The sequence below is a fragment of the Lolium perenne genome, chromosome 5 (genome assembly GCF_019359855.2).
Source record: "Lolium perenne isolate Kyuss_39 chromosome 5, Kyuss_2.0, whole genome shotgun sequence".
Lineage (NCBI taxonomy): Eukaryota > Viridiplantae > Streptophyta > Magnoliopsida > Poales > Poaceae > Lolium > Lolium perenne.
Window position 1 is genome coordinate 220,520,840 of NC_067248.2, and position 26,230 is coordinate 220,547,069.

At 45.1% G+C, this 26,230-nt stretch overlaps 2 protein-coding genes across 5 annotated transcripts; both read left to right on the forward strand.

Moving 5' to 3' along the window:
• The first annotated feature begins 15,867 nt into the window (after positions 1–15,867).
• Positions 15,868–25,664, forward strand: LOC127301994 (F-box protein At3g07870). 4 transcript variants are annotated; one of them, XM_051332321.2, is made up of 6 exons: positions 15,868–16,077; positions 22,788–24,131; positions 24,215–24,337; positions 24,478–24,570; positions 24,664–24,723; positions 25,301–25,664. In XM_051332321.2, exons 1-6 carry the CDS (start codon positions 15,868–15,870, stop codon positions 25,346–25,348), a joined length of 1,878 nt encoding a protein of 625 aa, XP_051188281.1. In that variant the 3' UTR covers positions 25,349–25,664. The 4 variants fall into 4 exon arrangements, with proteins under 4 accessions (XP_051188281.1, XP_051188282.1, XP_051188283.1 ...); XM_051332322.1 differs by lacking the exon at positions 15,868–16,077 and adding an exon at positions 19,378–22,339; XM_051332323.1 differs by lacking the exon at positions 15,868–16,077 and adding an exon at positions 19,378–19,738 and having other exon boundaries at positions 21,751–24,131.
• Positions 16,368–19,094, forward strand: LOC127301996 (F-box protein At1g11270). Its single transcript, XM_051332325.2, has 2 exons — positions 16,368–16,560; positions 17,646–19,094. Exon 2 carries the CDS (start codon positions 17,678–17,680, stop codon positions 18,926–18,928), a length of 1,251 nt encoding a protein of 416 aa, XP_051188285.1. The 5' UTR covers positions 16,368–16,560; positions 17,646–17,677; the 3' UTR covers positions 18,929–19,094.
• Positions 25,665–26,230: the final 566 nt, after the last annotated feature.

Below are 26,230 nucleotides of genomic sequence, written 5' to 3' on the forward strand. Positions count from 1 at the left end.
CCTAGCTTGGAGCACATCAAATCTGCGCTCCACATCTTTCCTGCAAGCCTCTTGTATCTTGGCAAACCTCATCGTCTTCTCGGAGTTTGGATTACGGACAGTCTTCACCAATGTGGCACAGCCAGGGTAGATGCCATCAACAAGATAATATGGCTTGTTGATTTCGCAGCACTAGGGCAGCAAAGAAGGGGAAAAAGAAGTAAATCGAAGCGGTCGATTTCGCTGTCCCTAACATGCGGGACCAGGTAAGAAATGGAGGACGCTTCGCGCGACCGCCGATCGTCCGCGAAGACGCAAACCTGACGCATATTTGGGCCAGGTTTGCGTCTCCGCGGACGGCCCGGTCACTTTGCATCGTCCCGCTGGAGCAGGCTCCGGACGCATTTCCGGTCACGGCGGACGAAAACGGTCGCTCATCGTCCGTTTGCGTCGCGCCGCTGGAGATGCCCTGAACATCCATGAACGTTAGAGCATCTCCACCGGCAGCCCCAAATAGGCGCCGACACCTCCGTTTAGAGGACGCCGGCACAGTATCCTTCATTTGGGGAGCTGCTTCCACACCGACGCCCCCAAACAGGCGGCCTCGATAGATAATTTGAATTTGAAATCTCAAACACAATCATAGAAATTCGAATAAGTCTACGAATATGAAGTTATGCCAACATACGGCCACCAAATACGAATAGATTTTGGAATAAGAAGATTGGGCCAACATACGGCCACTAGATCGCCGTTTCCGGCGCAAAAAAGGGCTTTGAAGCCATATGATGGCATGATCACACGAAGGAGGTCACGGGCGGCGCAACCTCGACGGCTTCCTCATCGGCGGCCGGCGGCAGCTCCGTCGCTGCAACAGGATCCACGGTCGCCGGGGGAGGCATGAACATCGACGGTGCCGGGGTAGACATGAACGCGGACGGTGCCGGGGTAGACATGAACGCGGATGGTGCCGGGGTAGACATGAACACGGACAGTGCCGGGGTAGACATGGACGGTGCCGGGGGAGACGTCGACGCAGCTCGCGCCGCCATCACCTCTTGGCTGATGCGCTCGCGGTACATCTCGTGCCACGGCCGCGCCAAGGGGTCCATCTTCTCCATGCCGGCTTCTCCTTCAGCGCGACGGTGCGCGTCTTCGGCGGCGCCTTCGTCGACGGTTTCGCTGCCTTCGCCGGAGCCCTTCTCTTCGGTGGCATGGCGTGGCGGCGAGGGTTAGTCGGGTTCGAGGCTGGATGGGAGATTGAGCGGCTGGCGGGAGAAATGAGCGGCGGAGGGGACGGGATTTTGGGGGAGAATATGTATATTTTGTTGTTGTGTTGCTGACAGGCGGCTCCCACGTCCAAAATTTTCAGCCTCCCGAGGCGCCGGCGCGCCCGATTCGCGCCCTTGGCGAAGGGGCCGGCACGGGGTTGCCGGCACTTCTATTGGGCTCCAAAAATCGCCGGCGCCGTTTGGGCGCGCCGGTGCAAGCCCATTTTCACCCCAGCTCCTAAAAAGCTATCGGGGCCGCTATCAGGCGCGCCAGTGAAAATGCTCTTACTACTCGGTGGAAACATGAGAACGAGTCCACGACAGATAGCCGCGAACCAAATGGCAACCGAAGTTTTTTACATGGGAAATAAGTTCATTTCAAACCCTCAACTCGTAGAGGTTGGGCGGTTTGAAATCTCTGTACTATTAAATCCCGATCTAAATGGAAACCTCGAGCTGATTTACTAGGTAGCCATATAGGCAAAAATTTACAGCAAAACCCAAAACCCTACGTAATTATCTACTCCCTCCGTCGATAAATAGATGTCAAAAATTTATCCAAATACGAATGTATCTAGACATAATTTAGTGTAAGATACATATAAAGTTAGATGAATCTATTGCTTTCTATTTTGGGACGGAGGTAGTATTTCGATTGCATGGTCCTTAACTCTCTCACATTGCTCCCACTACCTGGACTCAGTAGATCATGGCCCTATGGTGGTGCTCCAACATGACCTAGCCATGGACGTCGTCCCTTCTTCATGTCGGGGCTCATGTCTAGGCACTGCGACGCCTAGCCATCGTCATCTACGTAGAGGGAACCAAGCCAGTGAGCTAGGAATCGTCGACGTGCACCTCTTCTTCTTCGTCAGTTGCCCGAGGAAACTTCTCCATGCTCCGACAACATCACTCTTCCTTGAGCTTGATCGAATACCGCAACATCTTCCCCGTAAGGCCGTAAGCCCGTAAGCCCGCTATCATCCCGGCCCTCTTCCCCATCACTTTCATGCCTTGTAGCCACCACTCCTCACATGGTTGTTGACGGTCTCGTCTTCCTTCCCATGTACACGCAACTCGGCACGCCTCATCGCACACTCCACCAACACGTTCCGTCCCCAATTGCTAGAAGCCTATGCCGGAGCCAGCTTTTTTTAACGTTTCACCATGGGCCAAAGAAAACATTTTTTGTTGGTTCTTAATCTAGCGTGCTGATACGTCTCCGACGTATCGATAATTTCTTATGTTCCATGCCACATTATTGATGATATCTACATGTTTTATGCACATTTTATGTCATTATTATGCATTTTCTGGAACTAACCTATTAACAAGATGCCGAAGAGCCGATTCTTTGTTTTACGCTGTTTTTGGTTTCAGAAATCCTAGTAAGGAAATATTCTCGGAATTGGACGAAATCAACGCCCAGGGGCCTATTTTGCCATGAAGCTTCCAGAAGACCGAAGAGTCAACGAAGTGGGGCCACGAGGTGGCCAGGGGGTAGGGCGGCGCGGCCCCACACTTGGCCGCGCCAGCCTGTCTCCTGGGCCCCTCACGACGCCCCCTGACCTACCCTTCCGCCTACAAATAGCCTTCGTCGCGAAACCCCCAGTACCGAGAGCCACGATACGGAAAACTTTCCAGAGACGCCGCCGCCGCCAATCCCATCTCGGGGGATTCAGGAGATCGCCTCCGGCACCCTGCCGGAGAGGGGAATCATCTCCCGGAGGACTCTACGCCGCCATGGTCGCCTCCGGAGTGATGTGTGAGTAGTTCACCCCTGGACTATGGGTCCATAGCAGTAGCTAGATGGTTGTCTTCTCCTCATTATGCTTCATTGTCGGATCTTGTGAGCTGCCTAACATGATCAAGATCATCTATCTGTAATGTTATATGTTGTGTTTGTTGGGATCTGATGGATAGAGAATACTATGTTATGTTGATTATCAATTTATGTCTATGTGTTGTTTATGATCTTGCATGCTCTCCGTTATTAGTAGAGGCTCTGGCCAAGTTTTTGCTAGTAACTCCAAGAGGGGGTATTTATGCTCGATAGTGGGTTCATGTCTCCGTGAACTGGGAGTGACAGAAACCTCTAAGGTTATGGATGTGCTGTTGCCACTAGGGATAAAACATTGATGCTATGTCCGAGGATGTAGTTATTGATTACATTACGCGTAATACTTAATGCAATTGTCTGTTGTTAGCAACTTAATACTGGAAGGGGTTCGGATGATAACCTGAAGGTGGACTTTTTAGGCATAGATGCATGCTGGATAGCGGTCTATGTACTTTGTCGTAATGCCCAATTAAATCTCACAATACTCATCATAATATGTATGTGCATGGTCATGCCCTCTCTATTTATCAATTGCCCAACTGTAATTTGTTCACCCAACATGCTGTTTATCTTATGGGAGAGACACCTCTAGTGAACTGTGGACCCCGGTCCAATTCTCTATACTGAAATACAATCTACTGCAATACTTGTTCTACTGTTTTCTGCAAACAATCATCTTCCACACTATACATCTAATCCTTTGTTACAGCAAGCCGGTGAGATTGACAACCTCGCTGTTTTGTTGGGACAAAGTACTTGGTTTGTGTTGTGCAGGTTCCACGTTGGCGCCGGAATCCCTGGTGTTGCGCCGCACTACATCTCGCCGCCATCAACCTTCAACGTGCTTCTTGACTCCTACTGGTTCGATAAACCTTGGTTTTTAACTGAGGGAAACTTGCCGCTGTGCGCATCACACCTTCCTCTTGGGGTTCCCAACGGACGCGTGTCGAACGGAAAGACAACACGTCAACCACGCGCATCAAGCAAAATTTCTGGCGCCGTTGCCGGGGAGGAAAGGTAAAAGGCACTCATACTCCGGTTCCAGGTAACCGTACTTTTCTGGCGCTGTTGCTACTGCTCATACTTATTCATACCACCTGTATTTCACTATCTCTTCGCCGAACTAGTGCACCTATTAGGTGTGTTGGGGGCACAAGAGACTTCTTGCTTTGTGGTCGCAGGATTGCATGAGAGGGATATCTTTGACCTCTTCCTCCCTGAGATCGATAAACCTTGGGTGATCCACTTAAGAGAAACTTGCTGCTGTTCTACAAACCTCTGCTCTTGGAGGCTCAACACTGTCTACAAGAATAGAAGCTCCCGTAGACATCAAGCACTTTTCCGGCGCCGTTGCCGGGGAGATCAAGACACGCTGCAAGGGGAGTCTCCACATCCCAATCTCTTTACTTTGTTTTTGTCTTGCTTAATTTTATTTACTACTTTCTTTGCTGCACTAAATCAAAATACAAAAAAATTAGTTGCTAGTTTTACTTTATTTACTATCCTGTTTGCTATATCAAAAACACAAAAAAGGTTGCTTATATTTGCTTTACTTATTTCAACATGTTTCCTTTTAATTTTACCGTAAAAGACATGCCGGTAGGACGTGGGTCTATAATTGGGAGAAATAATATAGAAGAATTTTTCAATCATGTTAGTATCGTTGAAGATTTTGAAGATAGACACTTGGTAGACCTTGCTCCTACTTATGAAATTGCTGCTGCTGCTTTAGTTCGCATGTTGGAAACTAAATTTGTTAATCTCAATCCTATAATCCAACACATGTTTCTTACACTCGGTGATATGGAAGAAGGGGAAAAGAAAGATTTTGTTTTAGAAACCCTTCTTAGAGAATTTGGTGGTGTAGCAAGAGAGGCTAGAAAGGTCTTTATTAAATACAAGATGCTTGGTTCTTATACCAATTTTGTTAGTCTCCTTGAAAAGATGGACATGGAGAGAATAAGGTACACTAATAATATTAATGATGGTGGGGAGATCAAAGCACCAATACCATGTAAGCTCCTAGCGATGAATGACGCACTAGAAAATAAATATGCTTGGCTTGTTCCTGAAAATTTGTTTGATGAAAGTAGCAAGCCCAAGACTAATGAAAAGGGAGCCGCTGAAACTTATGTATCCAATATACTATGCATGGTTGAGAAAACCCCACACCTCGCTGTAGATGCACCATCTTTTGATAATACTTGATACACACTTTCTGCGCCTAGCTGAAAGGCGTTAAAGAAAAGCGCTTATGGGAGACAACCCATGTTTTTACTACAGTACTTTGTTTTTATTTTGTGTCTTGGAAGTTGTTTAATACTGTAGCAATCTCTCCTTATCTTAGTTTAGTGTTTTGTTGTGCCAAGTAAAGTCGTTGATAGTAAGGTTCATACTAGATTTGGATTACTGCGCAGAAACAGATTTCTTTGCTGTCACGAATCTGGGCAAAATTCTCTGTAGGTAACTCAGAAAATTATGCCAATTTACGTGAGTGATCCTCAGATATGTACGCAACTTTCATTCAATTTGAGCATTTTCATTTGAGCAAGTATGGTGCCTCAATAAAATTTGTCATTACGAACTGTTCTGTTTTGACAGATTCTGCTTTTTATTTCGCATTGCCTGTTTTGATATGTTCGATGGATTTTTCGATTCCATTGACTTTCAGTAGCTTTGTGCAATGTCCAGAAGTGTTAAGAATGATTATGTCACCTCTGAACATGTATATTTTGATTGTGCACTAATCCTCTAATGAGTTGTTTTGAGTTTGGTGTGGAGGAAGTTTTCAAGGATCGAGAGAGGGAGATGATACAACATGATCAAGGAGAGTGAAAGCTCTAAGCTTGGGGATGCCCCGGTGGTTCACCCCTGCATATATCAAGAAGACTCAAGCGTCTAAGCTTGGGGATGCCCAAGGCATCCCCTTCTTCATCGACAACATTATCAGGTTCCTCCCCTGAAACTATATTTTTATTCCATCACATCTTATGTGCTTTGCTTGGAGCGTCGGTTTGTTTTTGTTTTTTTTTTTTGTTTTGTTTGAATAAAATGGATCCTAGCATTCTTTGTGTGGGAGAGAGACACGCTCCGCTGTTGCATATGTACAAGTATGTCCTTAGGCTTTACTCATAATATTCATGGCAAAGTTTCTTCTTCGTTAAATTGTTGTATGGTTGGAAACGGGAAATGTTGCATGTGGTAGTGTATAATAAAATACTTGTAGAACATTGAGCTTTGATAACTTGATTCTTTGCAAATGTTTTGAGGTATTTAGATGGTAAGGCTTGCTGGATAAATAAGTTAAAATTAGTAGTGGATTGTTGTCTTTAAGCTTGTGCCGTACTACAAACTCTATTTAAATAGTTGAAAGCGTAGTTGGACTTGATAGCTTTCCATGTCTGAGAGTTCATCGTAATAACTAAGTTGTGCTGAAGGTCGAGGGAGCTAGCGGGGTACTTGTGCCACCGTGAACGGCCCTCCTTGGAGTAAATTTTAATCATGCTCTTAATGATGAACCTGCTAGTTGTTTGCAATAAGCTTGTGAGTTCTTTTTGACTAATGTTAAGCTACGGTTTTTGGCACTTCCACCATCCAAATTTGCTAGCCTCTTGATCTGTGCATTGCCTTTTGCTCACATTGAGAATTGTGCATACTTCGCCGGTACATCCAAACCCGTGGGAGAACTTTCTCTTGTTCTCCTACACATAAGCCCATACATCTCCTCAAAACAGCCACCATACCTACCTACCACAGCATTTCCATAGCTGTTCCGAGATATATTGCCATGCAACATCCATTTTTACATTACATGCCATGTTGTCATTTATTATTTATATATTGCTTTGCATGATCATATACAGCTGATGTGTGGTTTACCCATGTTACGCTAGATCATTGCACATCCTGCTACACTGGCAGAGGCATACAGTGTCATACATCATGTTTCATTCATTATGAGTTATTTGTACCAAAAAGTGTGTTGTAATATTAGGATGTTGCCTCTAAAAATGAAAAGAGCCGTAGGCCATCAAAAAGAAAAAAAAATAAGAAATAAAAAATGAAAAGAAAGAAAAAAAGAAAAAAAAAGAAAAAAGGAAAAAAAAGAGAATAAAGAAAAAGGGGGCAGCATTACTATCTTTTATCCACACTTGTGCTCATGTTTTAGCACCCGCATTATTCATAGTCATCATTTGTGCTCATGTTTAGCACCTACATTCATATGAGAGAGTTTTCATGTTTTACTAGTATAACTATGTGGGAAATTTACACTATAGAACTTGGGTTGTATATTCCAATGATGAGCCTCCTCAAAAGTGCTCTAGGTCTTCGTGAGCAACCAAGTTGGATGCACCCCCACTAGTTCCATTGGAGAGCTTTCATACACATATAGCTCTATGTGCATCCGTTGCATGGCAATCACTACTCCTTGCATAGCATCGATCATAAGGCTTCCTCTTGTCTAATGGTCATTTACAGCTTTGCAAGCCTTTCTTCCATTTGGCCTTCCAAACCCCCATTAACGTTCTTTATGCCATAACATCCTGGTGCTAATACCAAATGCTTGCGCTCACCGGTTGAGTAGACTTCGAAACAATTGATTCATGACGTTCATGTTTATGTTTACTTGACTGAATCCTTCTTATGTTGTGAAAATTTACTTGATGCTTGGAATGAAGGATATAACTTCTATGCTGAATGCTTAATACATCCTTAATGAACTTTGTACGGTTGCATGTCTTTAAAGCAATAGTTCATGAAAACTTCTAGCTTGTCTAACTCTTGCATTATCATCTCTTATATCAATATAGATACTTGCTTTGAATGATTTGATCTCAGCTCATATGCTTTACAATAGTATGATCAAGGTTATGATGGCATGTCACTCCAAAAATTATCTTTGTTATCGTTTACCTGCTCGGGACGAGCAGAAACTAAGCTTGGGGATGCTGATACGTCTCCGACGTATCGATAATTTCTTATGTTCCATGCCACATTATTGATGATATCTACATGTTTTATGCATATTTTATGTTATTATTATGCATTTTCTGGAACTAACCTATTAACAAGATGCCGAAGAGCCAGTTGCTGTTTTCTGCTGTTTTTAGTTTCAAAAATCCTAGTAAGGAAATATTCTCGGAATTGGACGAAATCAACGCCCAGGGGCCTATTTTGCCACGAAGCTTCCAGAAGACCGAAGAGTCAACGAAGTGGGGCCACGAGGTGGCCAGGGGGTAGGGCGGCGCGGCCCCACCCTTGGCCGCGCCAGCCTGTCTCCTGGGCCCCTCGCGACGCCCCCTGACCTACCCTTCCGCCTACAAATAGCCTTCGTCGCGAAACCCCCAGTACCGATAGGCACGATACGAAAAACCTTCCAGAGACGCCGCCGCCGCCAATCCCATCTCGGGGGATTCAGGAGATCACCTCCGGCACCCTGCCGGAGAGGGGAATCATCTCCCGGAGGACTCTACGCTGTGTGAGTAGTTCACCCCTGGACTATGGGTCCATAGCAGTAGCTAGATGGTTGTCTTCTCCTCATTATGCTTCATTGTCGGATCTTGTGAGCTTCCTAACATGATCAAGATCATCTATCTGTAATGCTATATGTTGTGTTTGTTGGGATCCGATGGATAGAGCATACTATGTTATATTGATTATCAATTTATGTCTATGTGTTGTTTATGATCTTGCATGCTCTCCGTTATTAGTAGAGGCTCTGGCCAAGTTTTTGCTAGTAACTCCAAGAGGGGGTATTTATGCTCGATAGTGGGTTCATGTCTCCGTGAATCTGGGAGTGACGAGAAACCTCTAAGGTTATGGATGTGTTGTTGCCACTAGGGATAAAACATTGATGCTATGTCCGAGGATGTAGTTATTGATTACATTACGCGCAATACTTAATGCAATTGTCTGTTGTTAGCAACTTAATACTGGAAGGGGTTCGGATGATAACCTGAAGGTGGACTTTTTAGGCATAGATGCATGCTGGATAGCGGTCTATGTACTTTGTCGTAATGCCCAATTAAATCTCACAATACTCATCATAATATGTATGTGCATGGTCATGCCCTCTCTATTTGTCAATTGCCCAACTGTAATTTGTTCACCCAACATGTTGTTTATCTTATGGGAGAGTCACCTCTAGTGAACTGTGGACCCCGGTCCAATTCTCTATACTGAAATACAATCTACTGCAATACTTGTTCTACTGTTTTCTGCAAACAATCATCTTCCACACTATACATCTAATCCTTTGTTACAGCAAGCCGGTGAGATTGACAACCTCGCTGTTTCATTGGGACAAAGTACTTGGTTTGTGTTGTGCAGGTTCCACGTTGGCGCCGGAATCCCTGGTGTTGCGCCGCACTACATCTCGCCGCCATCAACCTTCAACGTGCTTCTTGACTCCTACTGGTTCGATAAACCTTGGTTTTTAACTGAGGGAAACTTGCCGCTGTACGCATCACACCTTCCTCTTGTGGTTCCCAACGGACGCGTGTCGAACGGAAAGACAACACGTCAACCACGCGCATCACGTGCCTCCTAGCCTTCACGATCATTCGAGCTACGTGCCGCCGTCCCCGCTAGAATCGAGAAGGAGAGTGAGGTCAGGGAGGATAGATATTGGGGAATAAGAGAAAGAAATTAGAGGAAGAATATGAATATGACATCCGGACCAACTATCAGCGTGGGTAGCCTGTAGTCCCGACTAGGGTCGTTGATTTACTGGTGCAACAAACACCTCCGGCGTTCGATTTAGACCGGCATTCAATATTTCATGGTACAAGCTATAGGGGTTTGAAGTTCAAGGTTCAAACTGCTAAACCTCTTCGAGTTTGAGGTTTTAAATGAACAATATTTTTCTTTTGCATGTGTCTGCTTCGGGCAGTGTGGAAAACAAAAGGGGAAGCAGAGCACCGGAGGAAGAAGGCTTTTGCACGGGTGAGGGGGCGCCACTCCACCCACCGGCCGTGGAGGGAGATAAGGACATGCATGCCGTAGCTGGGTTGCATGCAGCACCGCTTTGGTCCCGTCCCGTTTGTGTGGACGGCCTGCGTCCACTGATTTCGCCGGCCGGTCGCTGTCAAACGTCGAACCATGTTTGTTGTGACGTCGGGTTCACCCGCGCATCCGCGACTTCTCCGGCGTCGCCGCGTCGTCGAGCGCGGCAAACCTAGCAGCTACCTGGTCGATGGTGTGTGCCCGTGTACTGCATGCCACGAGGTTATTAAACAAACAATCAACGCGGCGCGCACGCATCCTGGACTGGAGAGGAAGCCAAACGGCTCTTTTGGGCTCCGCTCCTTCACTCGTTCTCCCCATGCAAGTGTGGAGTTGAAAGAAACCTTTTCAGTGAACGGCCAACAGACAAACCAAGGAGTGTCCAGCTTTTTCTTGGAAACGGAAGATGGATTCTAGCTCCGCATTGAAAAGATGCATCCCGCCACTTACATTAAAAAAATGTATACGATTTTTTAAATTAATTTACTTCTTTTGTTTCTAAACAGGTGGTGTATAAACTTAGATAAAAAACCAATGATTTTAAAGATTAACCAATACTATATAACAAACTATATAGATCTGTAATATCAAATCAATATCAATAGATTCATCATAAGGTATATTTTCATAATATAATTATTTAATATTATGAAATTTGATATTTTCTTTAACATATTTGGTTAAAATTGAAAACATCGACTTTTGGACAAAGTTTATATGCCGCCTCCTTTCAACAAAGGTTTGATAATGATCATACATAAAAAAAATCCAAAGACACCACCCGCCAATGAGTGAAGGTCTTCCAACAAAGTTTTATATCCCAAAATCATGAAAATATCTCATCAACTAGGAGCTAGGATCATCGCATACCCCGAAACACTCTCCAGGCGAGACGGGAACGCTCACCCGGTCTAGCAGACTTTTAGCGAGCACCTCATGCGCACATTATAGAAGTTATAACCGCCATCAAACCGCCAAGCAATCTCCATATGATAGAAATCTGCATAATCTTCGTCGTTCCTGCCGCCGAGGCGCCGATGCAACAACGACGCTAGACATCCTCCCCACCCTGCACATGTCGAACATCACGCGACCGCCGTTGAGATCCCACTGCGTCGACCAAAACTCGTTGTCATGGATGCGCTAGAAATAACATTGCTCCTCCAAGAAACCATCCATTGGTCCCTCTCATCGATGTGCAACTCCAAAATTGATGCCCCTAAGGAGGGAACGACGTAGAGTCATCGCCATCATCTTATCCAAGGATTTAGGGTTTCTCCGGAGGGTTGTCGAAAGAACTGGGAGCTTCACCTCAACGAGGCCTTCAAGAACGCGCAAGACATCACCATCACTAGGTTCGGGCAAAGGCCAAAACCTAGGGTTTTCACCCGGATCTGCCACACCAAGGCTTCGTCTAGCAGCATGTACATCGGAGCGACCAGGAAGACCACCTCCGATGGAAGGAGGAGGCCTTCCCATTTTCAATGCACCGACCACCGTCCAAGCTAGCCATGCGCCAACGTTATCCAGATCTGACGCGCAAGGTCGTCCCTGCCGCCAGTTGCCACCGATCATCGGAACCCGCCGATGGCGATCCATGTCTAGGTGCACCTTGCCACCCCACTGTCCGCCGCTCCACCGCAAAAGCTGCGCCTCCGTGGCATCCATCAGCCACCCCATGGCCCAGCCCAAGACGCAGCCCACCGCCGTCACAGTTAGGATTCCCTGCCGGTCATCTTATGGGGCGACGTGGGAGGGGAAGGGAGCGTCAAGCTACTCCCGTTCATGACACCAAGTTGAAAATAAATAATTGTATAACATATCGTAGTATATTACTTATTGTTGCTTTTACGGCCGGCTGCTGCATGTAGTATGGGTATAAATGGACGATAGAGCTGCTGACCTGATGTCGTCCCACTTCGACGCAGTTCTAGACCCATATGGAGTGCAAACTTTAGCGGCCGCGTGTTGTTCAGAAAACGTGCGGCACACAGGATATGTTCTGATATGAGATTTGTGTGCATGCCGAGTTGAGTTCAGCGGGAGGAAGAAAGGGCGAGCTTAGCTGTTTCCGGATGTCAGCTAGTCTCAATATATATCTCCACCTCACAAGGGTAGCCGACGCTAGCTGTACCAGTCGACCCCATGCATAGAGTCCGCTCATCCAGGCATTTCATTGCAAGGCAAGGCTACACCCTCCGGTCAGTCGAAATCAATTAAAAAGAATAGCAGGAAGTATAAAAATTTAGTAGATATAGGCAACATGCATAAGAAGGAGGCATCTAGAATACATAAACAGAAGGTAATGTGAATGTATACTGCAGTGAATCATATATATACTTTATCTGTTCACTAATGCAAAATATTTTAGATTTTTTAAAGTAAATTCAGAAACAAAAGGTGATGAGAATGAACACTAACCGAAATGTTTTAGACGCATGCATTTAGAAAAAACCGAAAAGATATTATATTAGCGAAGGGATTTAGTATATATATTCCGATTAGTGTTCATGTAATCATGTATGCAAAGGTTCGAGAATTTTAAAATTGGGAGCGAGATATGAGCCGAACTCTACTGTCAAATGTGTTCCGTAATCACCGTCTAGCTTGCATTAGGAGCGTCGACATTATACTCGCGCCCGAGAAAAAAGGCCCGAGGGCCGAGATCCAGCCCACCAGAAAAATGCCCGAGAGAAAACGCGCGAGAACCAGCCCACCACAAAGAAGCGGAAATAACGAGGCTCCTTATGCTGCAGATGAAGTCAAGAATGCATTGTTTCAGATGTTTCCTCTTAAAGCACCTGGCCCTGATGGTTATCCGGCTTTCTTTTTCCAAAAACATTGGGATATATGTGGATCGGACGTCACAAAGCGATCCGAGCATTGTCCAGGGCAGCGAGTCGGCGGAGTGTATTAATGATACTATTCTGGTGCTTATTCCCAAGGTAAAGAACCCGACATTGCTTTCACAGTTTCGCCCAATCAGTTTATGCAATGTGTTGTATAAGATTGCGTCAAAGGTTATGGCTAATCGGTTAAAACAGATCCTCCCTGATATTATTTCTGAAGAACAATCGGCATTCGTCTCGGGTAGACTTATAACTGACAACATAATATCAGCTTATGAATGCCTCCATTTTATGAAGAGGAACAAATCCAAGAACAATGCCTACTGCGCTCTCAAACTGGATATGATGAAAGCATATGATAGGGTAGAGTGGGGGTATTTGGAAGCAATGATGATGAAATTGGGTTTTGCACCGCAATGGATTTCTGTTATTATGGGGATGGTCAGTTCGGTATCTTTCTCTGTGTTATTCAATGGGAACAAGTTGGAAGGGTTTAAACCTACAAGAGGTATAAGACAAGGTGATCCAATCTCACCCTATCTTTTCTTATTAGCAGCAGAGGGCCTTTCGTGCCTTTTAAAAAGTAATGTTCAGTCATCGCATCTTGAAGGAATTAAAGTGGCTCCACTGGCACCACCGGTGAACCATTTGTTGTTTGCGGATGACAGCCTGCTGTTCTTTAAGGGAAGTAGAGAGGGAGCAGAAGCTTTGTCTAGCTTATTGGAGGTTTATTGTCAAGCATCAGGTCAGAGAATAAACAGGGAGAAGTCATCTATCTTCTTCACTAAAGGCTGCCCCCAATCTATAAGGGACGTGGTCAAAAATATCTTGCATGTTAATAATGAATCGTTAAATGAGAGATACCTGGGAATGCCTACTGATGTTGGGAGCTCGGTTAATGGAACATTTAAATTCCTAAGGGAGCGTGTTTGGAATAAGATTAAGGGGTGGATTGAGAAGATTCTGTCGGCGGGGGGTAAGGAGGTTTTGGTGAAGTCCATTGCTCAGGCTATCCCGGTCTTCTCGATGGCGTGCTTTCGTCTACCCCGTGGCTTATGTGATCATATTAATTCTTTGATACGTCAGTTTTGGTGGGGAAGCAAACAAGGGAAGAGGAAAGTGCACTGGGTATCCTGGGAGGTAATGACAAGGCCAAAACATCTGGGGGGTCTAGGATTCCGCGACATTGAGTTATTCAATTTGAGTCTGCTTGCAAGGCAATCGTGGAGAATCCTCCAGGAACCCAATTCCTTAAGTGCCAGGCTACTAAAAGCTATCTATTTTCCAACCACGTCGGTGCTAGAGGCTGAGCTTGGCTCACATCCGTCGAAGATTTGGCGGTCTATTTTGGAAGGGAGGGATGTACTTGTCCAGGGTCTTATCAGGCGGATAGGCGACGGGAGAACCACGAAAATCTGGGAGCATAATTGGTTGCCGAGGGACACAAATATGAGACCGATTGTCTCATTGAAGCAAAACCCGCCGATGCTGGTTAGTGAATTGATTGATGAAACAACTGCGACGTGGAGGGAGGAAGTTCTTAGAGAATTTTTCTTGCCAATGGATGTGTCTCATTATCATGAGCATCCCGCTGTGTACAAGGAGGCAAGTGGATTTCTGGGCCTGGAATTTTGATCGAAAAGGTATATTCAGTGTGAGATCTGCTTATAGGATGATGGTTGTGACTAAGCTGAACCGAGAAAATTATTTTGAGGGCAATCCAGGTTCCTCTAATACCCAGGTTGATTCTAAAGCTTGGTGCTCTTTATGGAAAGTGCAAGTACCCTCGAAGATAAGGGTTTTTCTTTGGCGTTTGGCGCAGCAATCACTACCCACAGCCGATGTGTTGGAACACCGTAATATGGCACAATCCATCCGTTGTTCTTTGTGCGGTGAAGCAGATTCTTGGAGGCACTCTTTAATTGAGTGCAACATGGCGGCTAGTGTTTGGATACTATCTGATGATGAAATGGTCGAACATATGAGGGCTATTGGTGAACCAAATGCGAAGAACTGGTTGTTCAAGCTTATTGAGTCGTTATCACATGTGCAATTCACTAGGATGACAGTAACGCTGTGGGCGATCTGGACAGCGAGACGTAAAGCAATCCATGAGGAGATCTTTCAGAGTCCTCTCTCTACTCATTGCTTCATCAACTCTTACCTGGAGGAACTGAAGGCGGTGGCACAGCCTCGGAGAACGGCGCCTGGAGGTAACTCTACTGCGAGGCAAAGCCAGGATGGGTTCCACCTCCTTATTCCTGCACCGAAGATCAATGTTGATGTCAGCGTATCCGTAACCGAGGGCCGTGGAGTTGCTGCTGCTTTCTGCCGGGATAGCAATGGAGCATACTTGGGTGCATCTGCTGTTGTATTTGCAGGAATTTCCGATCCAGCTACTCTGGAGGCCCTGGCGGTACGTGAGGCTCTGGCTTTGGCTGAAGATCTCTCCCTGGATCAAGCATACATTGTCTCAGATTGCAAGACAGTCATTTCTGATATCAAGGATGGATCAATGGGAAAATATGGTTCAGTCATATCCGAGATCAAGCATCGTTCCAATATTTTCCAGAGTTGTAAGTTCGCTTACGAAAGTCGAGCTTCAAATTTTGAAGCACACAATCTTGCTAGGCATATGATTTCTTCAGGAATAGGTCGCCACCTGTGGCTAGATACTCCTTATTCTGATTCCATTCCTGTACACATTATTACTTATCAATAAAGCCTGGCAGTATTGTCCTCAAAAAAACTTACTCGTCTATCCCTCAAAAAAAAAAAAATCATACTCGTCTCGCCGAACTGTATACGAGAGAGAGAAAAAGCTTCGATCGCTCTATTCTAATGGCTTCGTGCGCACCGACCACCGTGGGGGTGTCCGGGGGTGGTGGGAGCCGGATTCGACGGGAGATTCCCGAGGAGCTGGATGCGCCTCCGCCGCCGCCGCCGCCGCCTCCGCTCCCGGAGAGCGTGCTGGACTTGCTCATCATGGGATCCCGGTGGCGCTGTGGGTGGTGACCTGGGGCGGCACGATTTGGGTAGGAGACAAGGGGTCAGGTTGGTTGTCTGGGGACGACGGCGTGCGTGCCTATCGCGTGCGCTCGGAACGACGAACCGACGCAAGCTGCGCTTTCAGGTACTCCTATTTGGATTTTTTTTTTGAAAGGTTGACATTTCTCAACTTAGTTTCTACTGGTGCTGAAGAAATATATTTTCCAAAAAACCGAAAAATCTCTGGTGAATAGGCACTTGCGTGTAAAAGAGAGAGAGAGAGAGAGAGAGAGAGAGAGAGAGAGAGAGAGAGAGAGAGAGAGAGAGAGGATAGGCTTGCGAATCTTGTGGTCACCGCGATAAGTTGGATTCCACTGGAATGAAGTCGAAGCACTAGCGTGTGAGAATAGCACGGTGCCACGCCGATTCCCCCCACACCACTGACCAGTGACCACCCACCCCACTGTTCCATCAATCATAGCTGAAGAAGCAGCATAAAGTGTTCCATTGGCGACACCACTGGATCTGAGGAAGCTACCGGTAGAGCCAGTTGGTGTTTTACTTGAGGCACCGGCGGCGACCTTGATCGGATGAAAGCAGGACCCGGAGATCCTCTTCAAAATCCTCTGTAAGTTCTCTTAAGATTCCTGCAACCTCCCCTCCTCCGTTTTGTGGAGTCGCGTATCCTCTGGAATTGTCGGTCAGCTAAGGTGTGTTGCTGGAGTTTATGATTGTGAATCTTTGGAATCAAATTGGAGTAGAACCCTCAGGGAAGGATGAATCATGGGTCAGTATGCATAAGCTTTTTTAGTGGTTCCTTAAGAAACGACATATGTTTATGCCCACACTATATTTCACTAGTTCATCTGTAGCATATTTTTAGACGGAAACTCAAAACTATATGCACCTGGTATGTACAAAACATATTTCAAGAAGTTTTTTTTTTTTTGGAAAAACATTCCGCATGTAGAGGGACATGTTCTAATTGCGCACGTAAAGTTTTACACAAAATCGACATTTTTTGTGTCCTGTGTAAAAACACCCTCCCCATTTTTAGAGGTAGTGAACGCCTTAGCAATTTTTTTTTCCATTTCTCAGACATATTTTAGAATATCTAAGTGCCCAAATCGTTGCTATGGATGTTGCAGCATGTAAAAGCCAACACCATGGCATTAGCAGACCTCTATCAGATTCTTGCTGTTCCAGTTTGTGGTCCTTTGTTGCTCCTGTGTGTGCTAGAAAAACTTGGCCAGGCATCTGCCTCAACTGTAGGCTGCACAGAATACTTCAAATTTCACTTGCGCCTTGCAGAGTTATCCGGAATTCAGAGATTACATGACTAAACCAGTGACGAATTCTGGAAGTACCTAAATATTGAACAGCACTATTGAACATCAGCAGAACTAATAAATCACCCCAAGTTGTTTCCTTATTTCATATACCCGGGGATGGTGTGTTAACTAGTACAAGTGGAAGTAAACACCTATCACCAATCATTACACAATCTAAGATAAAAAATTCCTCAACGAGAGAGATGTCAGAAGTTCAAAATGATTGCACGATTCGAGAATTGAATCACTCTTCATCGACTATGAATGTCCTATTTATATCCACTCCAATTTCTGAAAGGAATGCCCTATATATTCTAAAACTTCTACTTTTGTGCTCTACCATACCTTTATCCTTAAGTTTGTGTTTTACATGATTTGGCAGGCACAGCTTTCTTACGAGAAAAGGTATCTGAAATGGCTACCGACAAAGACGACCACATAGAGCGGCCGATGGAAAATCATGCAGCAAGCATCAGCCGCATCACATCTGATGTCCTACACGAGATACTTCTCAGGCTTCCAATCAGCTCTCTCCTGAGATTACTGAGGACGTGCCACCAATGGCGTGACGTAATCCGCGACTCCTGCTTCGTGATGGGCCATGCTAATCGTGCACCCGAGCATCTCCTCCTCTTCTTGCCAAGAGTAGATGCCTCAGAAAGCCACATGACTGTCTCACCTGGCCGCATAAAAATCTTTGATGAGAAATGGTCCGTGTCAACATGGGCAGCTTCATCCATGGATCCGGACGACCACCTCTTCGCATCATGCAACGGCCTTCTCTGCTTCTACAGGAAATACACACTGAAGATCGTCAACCCAATGACCGGCCAAAGCCTGTACCTCTCAAAACCTGACAGGAAATTGTTCCGTGACCTGTACTATCTATACAGCTTCGGGTTCCACCCGGCGACAGGGGAGTACAAGCTCATCTACTTCCACCGCGAGCCCCGGCATGGCCGCTTGTCAGGGCAGCCGTTCTGCTTCGACTCCATTCAGGTGTACACCCTTGGCGAAGACAGGTGGAGAGAGATCAGAGCACCCAAAGAGAGCTGCCTGGTGAACCTCGGGGTCGTCAATGTGGACGGCGCGATGTACTGGATCACGGAGGAGGAAGGGACATGCTGCGGCGTGGGGGTCATGCGGTTCGATCTCAGGGACGAGACCTTCCAGCTGCTCAGGCCTCCGCCGCTGAAGACTTGCGAGGTGACAGACAGGCCCTGTGACGCTCCTGACCTCTCTTACCATATAACTGAGGTGGACAGGAAGGTGTGCCTGGTGACTGTCCCATTCAGCTGCAGCTCTCCCCTTTGGCGCCGCTACAACGCGGAGGTCGCCGGGAGGATGGATGTCTGGATGCTCCAGAGTCCGGCTGAGGATAGGTGGTTCCTGAGGTACAACATCGACCTGCCCGCGTCTGCGCCGCGGTTCGTTCCGCAGCCGTGCTTCATCCGCGGGGAGAAGATCTTGCTGCATGATCACGACGGTAGCGCGTTCTGCCAAGATCTGCAGGGCAACGGTATGCAGACTGAGGACTGCAGTGAGGTGGTGCTGTTGAACTTCAAGCCTTACAGGTACTACGAGACGCAGTCGTACCTGTACAAGGAGACCCTTGTTCCCTTGGATGTGTATGCAGGGGCGGCCATTGTTCGCTCGTCGCGCTAGACTCTAGCTCCACCGTATGTCTGATATCAGGTTGCAGCAGGATGATGTAGTTTGAAGTTTCTAGCAGCACGATCATTGTGTGCTATTTAAGGTATTGTAATCATGTTTGCTTTGAACCAAGAAAAAGAGAAGAAAAGCTTGGCTGTGCGAGGCAGCTGAGGCCAAATCCTGTCTTTGTGTTCGTGACGGAGATTCAGAGGAGCTGAGCGAGTCCGCTCCTACAATATACGTATGTGAAGAGCCATGCTTGTTATCTTGAGTAAATAAATGTTTGCAGCCGTAAGATGTTTTTTGCAAGTGAACTGTTGGAGTTGCATTGCATTAGAGAGAGAACAGTAAGAGGATCGTAACCAGATTGCGTGAGCTATTGTGGAATATTGATAACAAATTGATAATAGTATGCTAGTTTTTTTTTTTGAGAGAGAAACGGTATGCTAGTTGGGAATGAAGCACATGATATGTTTGTTTTTCACTTTTCCCAATTTACAGCTAGCTGTTTTTCAATTGGTGCACAGTCACTTTTCTATCCGTTGATTTACTTTTGAGTCTCACGAATCTCGGCACATCGCTATGTTTGGACTTTCTAGGCCGCGCTGACGGACTTGGTCTCATTTTTTCCGTCTTCACTTTTTTCGAATTTCCCCACGAGAAAGTAGTACTCGTTTTGGTCGAGGTGAGAGGAAAAGGGTCACAAGGAAGAACAGGGCGGAGGGCCATGGCAGAGAGGTCTGCGGGGATCTCTCTCCAGGCGCACCCCAAGAGAGCTGCGGCTCGCGGTGATGGAAGCAATGGACGGCATGGCGCTGATTGGTACGTCTCTGATGTCGAATGCTTCCTATTATTTATCCACACATCAATATTGTTACACCATGTCTGATCTTAGATGTAATAGCAAGCTGTCTCTATTTTCAAATACCTTAGTTTCCGGCAAATTTCTTAGTCCTTGGTCTTTAGTCATAAGTTTCACTATTCAGTCAATTTCTTTGTATTTAATCTTGAGTCATAAGTTCTCTCAGTCCCTATTTTCAGTTAATTTTATCAGTCTTCAGTCCAAGCATGGCAGTTTCATTAGATTTTCAGTCTCTTTTTGTACATGATTCTTCCAGTGTCTTTCTCATTTCTCAGTTCTCTGTCTCTACATGGTTCTTTCAGTCTCTCATTTTTCAGTCCCTCCGCTACAACGATTTTCTCAGTCTTATTTCTTCAGTTTAACTCATATTTTCAGTCTTATTTGCCCTGTCAGTCTTCTCTCAGTGTCATTTGTCTCGATCTCTTAGCCTTTTCTTGATTCAGTTTATTTTCTCTGTTTTTAGTCTCCAGTTTCTCAGTTCTTATCACTTTTCTCATTTCAGTTTCTTGGTTTAATTTGTCTCAATCTCTTAGCCTTAAACTGGTTCTCTGATTCTATTTCTTCGGTCATTTTCCTTCAGTTCTTAGTATATAATATAGTCGCTTTCGAGTCCCGTCTTTTCTTTCTCTCTCATGAGTTTCTCAGCGTTCTATATATTCATTTTCTAAGCTTCTATCGCTTTTCTCGTGTTTTTTCAGTGCTATTTCTCTGTCTTTAATCTTCGGTTTCTCAGTTATCACTTCTCTCATTTCTTTGGTCTGCAGCTTCTCATTTCTTTTAGTCTCCAGTTTGTCAGCATTTCATTTTCTCTGCTTGAGCAGTTGTATTTGTCTCAATTTCTTAGCATTTCTCTGCATTTCTTTTCTTGAGGTAGTGGATTTTCTCTGCTATAATAAAGCCAAGCATGGTAATGCTGTCCCGTGGGGGAACATGTTCTACCTATGGTAGTACTAAACATGATCTGGTATGTAGTTATTGTGGTTGGCAAATGTTGTGCTTTGTCAAGGCAAACCACTATTGGTTTCACAACTTGGCTCAGCGTATTTTTTTTGATATATTACCATTGTTGTTTGCACGCTTATGTTCTATTTGGCATCTAGCAACCTATGTGATTAGCCTTGCATCCTGCACTACATGTATAAAAATGTTAAGTGAAAACTTTGTTTGCTAAATCTTTACATTCTTAGCTTGTTGGCTAGAAAGTATTATTAGCCTTGCATCACTTCCTAATTCCCTGTTAACATTTCTGATCAAAGAGGTGGCTTGCGAAATGGCGAGCCTGTTAACTAATTATCCATAAACTTTGTTAGTTACTTACTGAAAACATAATTTCCAATTTTCCATAAAAGTTGTACGGAGACAACAATATATAGCAGGTGGCCAAGTTAGATATGCAATCCCGATTTTATGCCACAAAAATTGTTATATTTCCTGCCTAGCTCGGTTCCGAATTGTCTACAATTTTAATCCAACTTATTTGGCTCACCTCTCATGTTAAGGGTTTTAGGGTTAAACATGGAAAATGAGTTAAAGCATATAGCTCGCAGCGGCACAGTAAATGCTGCAAAATGGAAGGTGCAGGGTACGTAACAAAACAAATGCCCTTTTTTTCCATTGGTATCGGGCATTAGTGGTTGTGTTATCCAACTTCAGATAGCTCTGATTTGTTGCATTGTAGCTCATGTTTGTTTGATTGACAGTGATAGTAGAACATTTTAGACCTCACAGCATTTCTCTAGCTTGGCAAAAGGAAAGGAAATTAGTCTAGCAATCTCTTCCTGAAAATTTTCGTGTCATGAGGTAGATGAGATATATGGTTCTTTTTAATTTCCTTTCCTATCTGTACATTTTACTTCCATTTTCGTGACCCGAGATTGATAGGCACCGGCTAATTTTCATTTTCGTTTTGATGTTCACTTTCATGGAAGAAACAACTAAAGAAATTCAGCTGAGTTTGTGAAGTGTTTTTCAGGGAGATGCCAGCAGCTAGTGTCGAAAAGCCAAGTAAAAGGGAGAGAGGCCAGCTGCTAGTGTGAACACTGTAAAGGACAAATGGAGGGGAAAGGGTTGGGGGTAGGGTCTGAAAGCTCCAAAAGGAATGGGCTCCACCTCAAGCTCCCGGTTGCACAAGAGAACAGTGCCCAGCCGGCCACCGGGAGGATCCAGTCAAAGGGAGCGCAACCGGATACAAAAGTAGACGTTGGGAGCATCCTCCCTGGAGGATAGAGGAAAACCGGGCAACGCAGGGCTGCCGACCCAGGTTTTTTAGGGTCCTGCCGAGGCTTTTCAGGCCTCGAAAAGCCTGCCGAAAGCCCAGAGACGTGTGTGGACAGGAATATGCCACGTAGGCGGGTGGGTAGTAGATGCATATATAGCAACCCTTTTGGTGAGAGATCGCTTATTCTGTCTCAGTTAACATAGTGTAGTATGAGGGAAGCGGCGGAAAATCATTTCACCACCTGAGGGGGGCGGCGGGAAACCCATCCCCATCCCCATCGACCAGAGAGCCGTCGCTTGGCGGCGACCGTGGAGATTGCTTGGTCCTAATCCTGCTTTTGTGTGTGAGTACTCCCCTGATCCCCTCGATTTCCTCTTTGGTGTAGATGCTTCATCCCCCGATGCCCTTCCTGTGCGCACTCATGGTGGCTAGGGTTTCTAGTTGACTGCCTTTAATTGAGAAATTGAAGCGCCGGACGGAGGGTGCACATGCATGGTTGTTGGATTTGATAGTTGACTTACAGAACTGAACTTTTGGTCCACGAGGGAGGACTATAATTTTTTACCGTGGGACTAATCAATTGGTAATTACAGCGAGTTAAACTTTTTTTTTAGCGAGAAGTGAGCGGCGGATATTTCGAGATGCCATCAGTTTCGTCTTTTACACGTTGGGTGATGAAACAATCTTGGCAGCAGGGCAAAAACATGCTGGTGTTTCATGATTTTTCTTTGCCCTCAAAATTATTTAAGATTCTCTAAGCAGTATGCCTCTATTGAAATGTGTATTTGCAGACAGATCTGGTAGCTCAAGTGCCTCAAAATTGCGGGCTCGCTATGGTTACTGAAGAAGCCAAATCAAAGAAGCAAATAAGTGACGAATGCATCATAAACCGCCTCCCGGGAGACCTCATTGAGCGGATATTTTTGAGGCTTCCAGTGAGCACTCTGTTGAGCTGCATCGGTGTTTGCAAGCATTGGCACGACTTCATCCGGGGTCCCCAGTTTGTTACATCACACCTCCAGGATGCACCCCGTTATGCCTTTCTATTCTTTCCACAAGGTTTGGTTTCAGGCGAGCCCTACCCTAGTGATGCTATCCTAATTGACGAAGCCTGGTCACCCTCTACATATGCAGTGCCAGTGATTGGGCCCGACGATCTCCTCTTTGGTACGTGCAATGGCCTTCTTGGCTTATACACAAAGACATCAACGATCAAGATAGCAAACTTTACAACTGGTGAATATATGCATCTTAAGAAACCTGCCAAGAATATGAGAGGTGATCACTTCTCTTTCTACAGTTTTGGATTTCATCCTGTGACAAAAGAATACAAGATTACCCACTTCCTTGGTGATTGCATTGAGGGTCGTCCCAGTAACAAACACAAGTTCAGTTTTATTCAAGTTTACACGCTTGGTGATAAGAAATGGAAAGATATCCCAACACCAGAACCTCTTAGCTTGAACAGTGTGAGAAACTCTGGGGTTGTCAATGTTGATGGCACAATGTATTGGTTAACTGAAGATAAGACAGCTAGCTGGCAACACACACTTGTGTCCTTTGATCTCAGGGAAGAAAATTTTGCAATGATACAACTGCCAGTAGAACGTGAAGATGATGATTATTTTGGTCCTCGTATGTTCTGGATCAGAGATATAGGTGGTAAATTATGTATAGTAACTGCTCAAACCGGTCGTTATGATGCCAGAATTCTTGTTGGTGAGCTGCAGATATGGACACTTGACAACCCAGTAGAGCAAAGGTGGAGCCAGAAGCACAATATTAAGAACCCTCCAAATTACATTCCAGGTCCACATTTTGTTCACATGGATAGGATCCTCGCACAGAGCTTCTTCAGCGTAGATTCGTTCGAGTTGATTAGTGAGAACACTGAGGTTAGCTGCAGTAAGGTGGCAACGCTGTTTGATTTCAGCCCCCGCAAGCTGTACAACATGCAATCCTACATCTGTGTGAAGTCACTTGTATGCTTAGATGTTTACAAGAAGGGTGGCATTGTGTGTAGACCAAAACAGGAAGTAGGCTGGAAATTGAAGAAGTGGGAGGTATGGGAGAATGAGCTTCACGAGGCAGAGAACATGCGGAGAGAAATCCAGAAACTTGATCATAAGTTTTCTGTATGTTGGCCAAACTTTATTCTCCTTGATGAATACACTTTTTTAAGAAAGTTCTGACAAAATGCTAACTTGCCATTTTGTAGGAAGTCACAGAAAAAATTATTAAATTGTATCAGGTTTTAGTGGATAGCACACATGCCATTTCTGAACGTGTACGCATGGAACTCGATCATGTGTTGCAGCATAAGCCAGAAAATCGTAATCAGGTAATTCTCTACTGAAATGATAGAATGGATGCTGCCATACTTTCAGCATTCTAGTTTAAAACATCAACAGTTGTTCGAGTACAAAGGCATAATAATATTTAAAGTGTGTTGTAACTACTGTGTTAACATGTGTCCAATAGCCAAGGTTCCTCCGACGGCTTAACTGGGTGGAACGGAAACGGGACAAGGATGAGTTAACTTTGCGGTCAAATAAGATTAATGACAGAATGCAGGTATAGTGTGCTGGCATTTATCATTTACTGGACAAATTATTTACGACTGATGTTGAAATATGCCAAATGTGACAAAAGTTGACCTTCCTATAGGCCATTCATCAGGCGCAGAAAAACATCAGTAGTATTGTAAGAAGTTATATGCCGGACCAGGTGAACTTTTGCGTAGTTTCTAATTTATATGTTATCCGTCTTTTGTACTAGTTGTTACTCGGTTCTTGTTGTGAATTACCTGTCTCATTTTCCATAATAACGAAGCAATTGACTTATCTTGAGAAATAAGCAACTTAGATGTGTTCTCTCTATTCATATAAATGAATGGCTTGCCCACTTGTCATTATTTCCCATGACAAACGCAATGTTATATGTCCCAAACCTAACATTCATATAGAGGTGCATGCATTTCTGTTTTCATGTTTGCTGGAACAAGTTGCACTAGTAAATTACATGATGAGCATAATTGTGTATGGAGTTCTTAATCAAAGAATACCGTGAATGGTAAAGAAGATTATTGTCGTGTTGGTTTTAAATTTTCATATTTGATCTTTATTGTTCTGATATGAGTTATCTTCTTGAAAATTTAACAACATTTAGTTGCTTATTCCCTGTTAGATAAGTACAAGGAGATATCTGATAAGTCTTTCTTTTTTGGGATGTTCCTAGATACGTGGGATGAAAGTCGCGAAAACTTGTTGTATTTGATATTCTGATTCATATTCACATTTTGCAGGGTATTTCAATTCCTGGCGTTTCTTCCACCGCAGATAAGAACCAATAAGAGAACCTTCCGTGTCTCGGCTGGCAACGCCGCCGGTCCGTGTGGCCTCAGCCTTTGGGGTGTTGGAGGTGTGGCAGACAATGACCCCTAGGCCCTCACTGACGGAAGGGTTTTCGTCCTTAGTTTTTGCAGTTTTAGTGTCTTTTTTGTGATTATGAGGTGGTGGCAACATCCTGAATTCAGAATAAGTTCCTCTCCGTCCTATTCTCGCTCCAATGGTGTGTTTAGTGCTATCGGAGGAAGCGTAGAGTTGTATGTCCAATGGATTTTCTAGGATCTTGTCACTTTCCGTGGTTGTTGTCAGTCTTCCTTTTAAGTAAGGACGGTCATATTCGCTGTCAGATTAGATTAGATAGAAAGAACTGGCCCGTTTATAAGGGAAACCAGGTCAAAAACCCGTATTAACTATACAATGCCTGGTCTATGAGAAAACCAGGGCGAAAAACCACATGCGAGGAGGCTTGTGGTCCACACAACTCAACTACCAAACACAAGTATCACCCGACTCACACCACCCAGCACCAAAGTCGCACATGAGCCGCAACGCCACATGACCCATCCGTCTCGTAACACTTGCTACCCTGTCGACCGGTGGAGACATTGTACATCACGCCAAATCCAAAGCCATTGCCCGACATAATAGTTAGATCGGCCTTCACATTGCCTGTAGATGAACCAGCCGGGTCAATGAACACATTTTCCACACAAATCTCCAGGTCTCCACCCAATCCCCATGCTAGTCCATGGCCAAGCCCCATAGGACCGTCACTGCATAGCGGTTCAAGGTCGTCACCTCGACACTCAACCATCGTTCGAGGTCGGCTTCCTCAACCACAGGGCCGACCTGCCTAGCCACCGTGAACTGGTTGTGAACTGGTTGTA